Source organism: Trichinella spiralis (genome assembly GCF_000181795.1).
Source record: "Trichinella spiralis strain ISS 195 chromosome Unknown Scfld466, whole genome shotgun sequence".
NCBI classification, from domain to species: domain Eukaryota; kingdom Metazoa; phylum Nematoda; class Enoplea; order Trichinellida; family Trichinellidae; genus Trichinella; species Trichinella spiralis.
Window position 1 is genome coordinate 14,714 of NW_003527405.1, and position 1,581 is coordinate 16,294.

At 27.4% G+C, this 1,581-nt stretch overlaps 1 protein-coding gene across 1 annotated transcript; it reads left to right on the forward strand.

The window, feature by feature from the left end:
• Window positions 1-442: 442 nt before the first annotated feature.
• Tsp_12398a (conserved hypothetical protein) lies at window positions 443-682 on the forward strand (the record flags this gene model as incomplete). The annotated part of the gene is made up of 1 exon (XM_003370837.1): window positions 443-682. A coding segment is annotated over one exon (240 nt), but the record flags the coding sequence as incomplete, so codon positions are not given.
• Window positions 683-1,581: the final 899 nt, after the last annotated feature.

Below are 1,581 nucleotides of genomic sequence, written 5' to 3' on the forward strand. Positions count from 1 at the left end.
TTCATATGGTTTATATATAATTGTTGCTACGTTTAAACATATATGCAATAAAATAATTTCAATACCAGTAACAAAAAGAAATAGAAATACATTATGATGGTCAGTAAACTTCTTACAATAAAAACTCATATTATTGCAACCAGTGAAGTTTTTAGTCAAAATTTATTGTTTTATTTCTTGAAATTAACTAAAAAGACCTTTGTTTTCTTTTTCTAAATGATAATATTATAATAAAAAGAAATGCATATTTAAAAATCATTAAAACTATAAGTTTATAACTGCACAAAAGACAGGGCACTGAACGGGAAACGAATTTGAATCAAAAATAATTGCGCAAAACGAAATTCCTATAAAATTTGAATGAAATTATGACATTAAGAATAACTTTTCAAAGATACAAAATAAATTTTTTACACATTTTGATTAAAAAAATTAATTTCAGGAAAACATGCGAATTGAAAATAACAGAATGACAAAATCATCCACAACTGTTGTTTATGAAGGTAAGCTTGATTGCAGAATTCAGTTAACGTATACGAATGGAGCCTCTTCTGCTATATATTATCAAAACACACAAACATACACACACAGTACGAGCAAAATTAAGCAAAACAAAACACGACAGACCGTTAACACGTTTATTTCTCAATCTGTTACGAATTTACATACAGTAGCGATGTAAATGTAATGAAGTACGGCATATTTCTCTCTTTCATTATAGAAAGAAATTCTGCTATTCAAACAATGCACTCCAGCAGCATCATACATACATGTATATTTATTTATATACAGAAATGTTAAACATTTAGAAAACTATTTAGAGATAATTAATTTTCAACTTTTATTAACTTCTGAAAATAATTATAAGTAATTTTCCCTTTTAACCAATTACGAGTTATTATTCTCACTGTCAATATATTTAAAGTATGCAAAACTGCAACTTATTTGTGTTTTTTTAAATAACGGTTCAACTAATAACTATAAATTTTATCATATTGTTTGACTGAAATTACTTCTTTTCACTTTATCCGTGAATAAGTTTTGTTATCAATTAACGAAACATTTCACAAATAAATTATTTGAAAATTACAAAATTGAGACAAAAATAACCGTTAATCTTTAATGATCTTTGACAAACGTTTATATACAACTTCATAAATAATATTTATCTATATTCTGAATATATTTCACTTACCACTATCGGTCCGTTGCAGAAAAAAGAGCGTTAAGCGAAATAGCGTTTACGGGACGTTATAGCATGTGTTTATAGTAGTACATCGGTTCCAACAAAAGTCAGAATATATACAACAAAATTTATTTGAAATTTTTATGAAAATGTCAACATACTTTATTATTCATATTAATCGTCGTGATGATAGACCAGCCTTTAATTTCTCACCCTCACATTTCTTTGTGATGAAACTATCGAGCGTTAACTGTCTCTCTCTTTACGTTTTCTCTCATGTAGAATTTCTTGATAAAAAGATATCATCTTAAGAACATCTGGTCTTGCTTTGGAACTTCGCTCACATCAGGATCCTGTCCTATGAGCTGATTCATGATTTGTGTAACGTTGGTGAT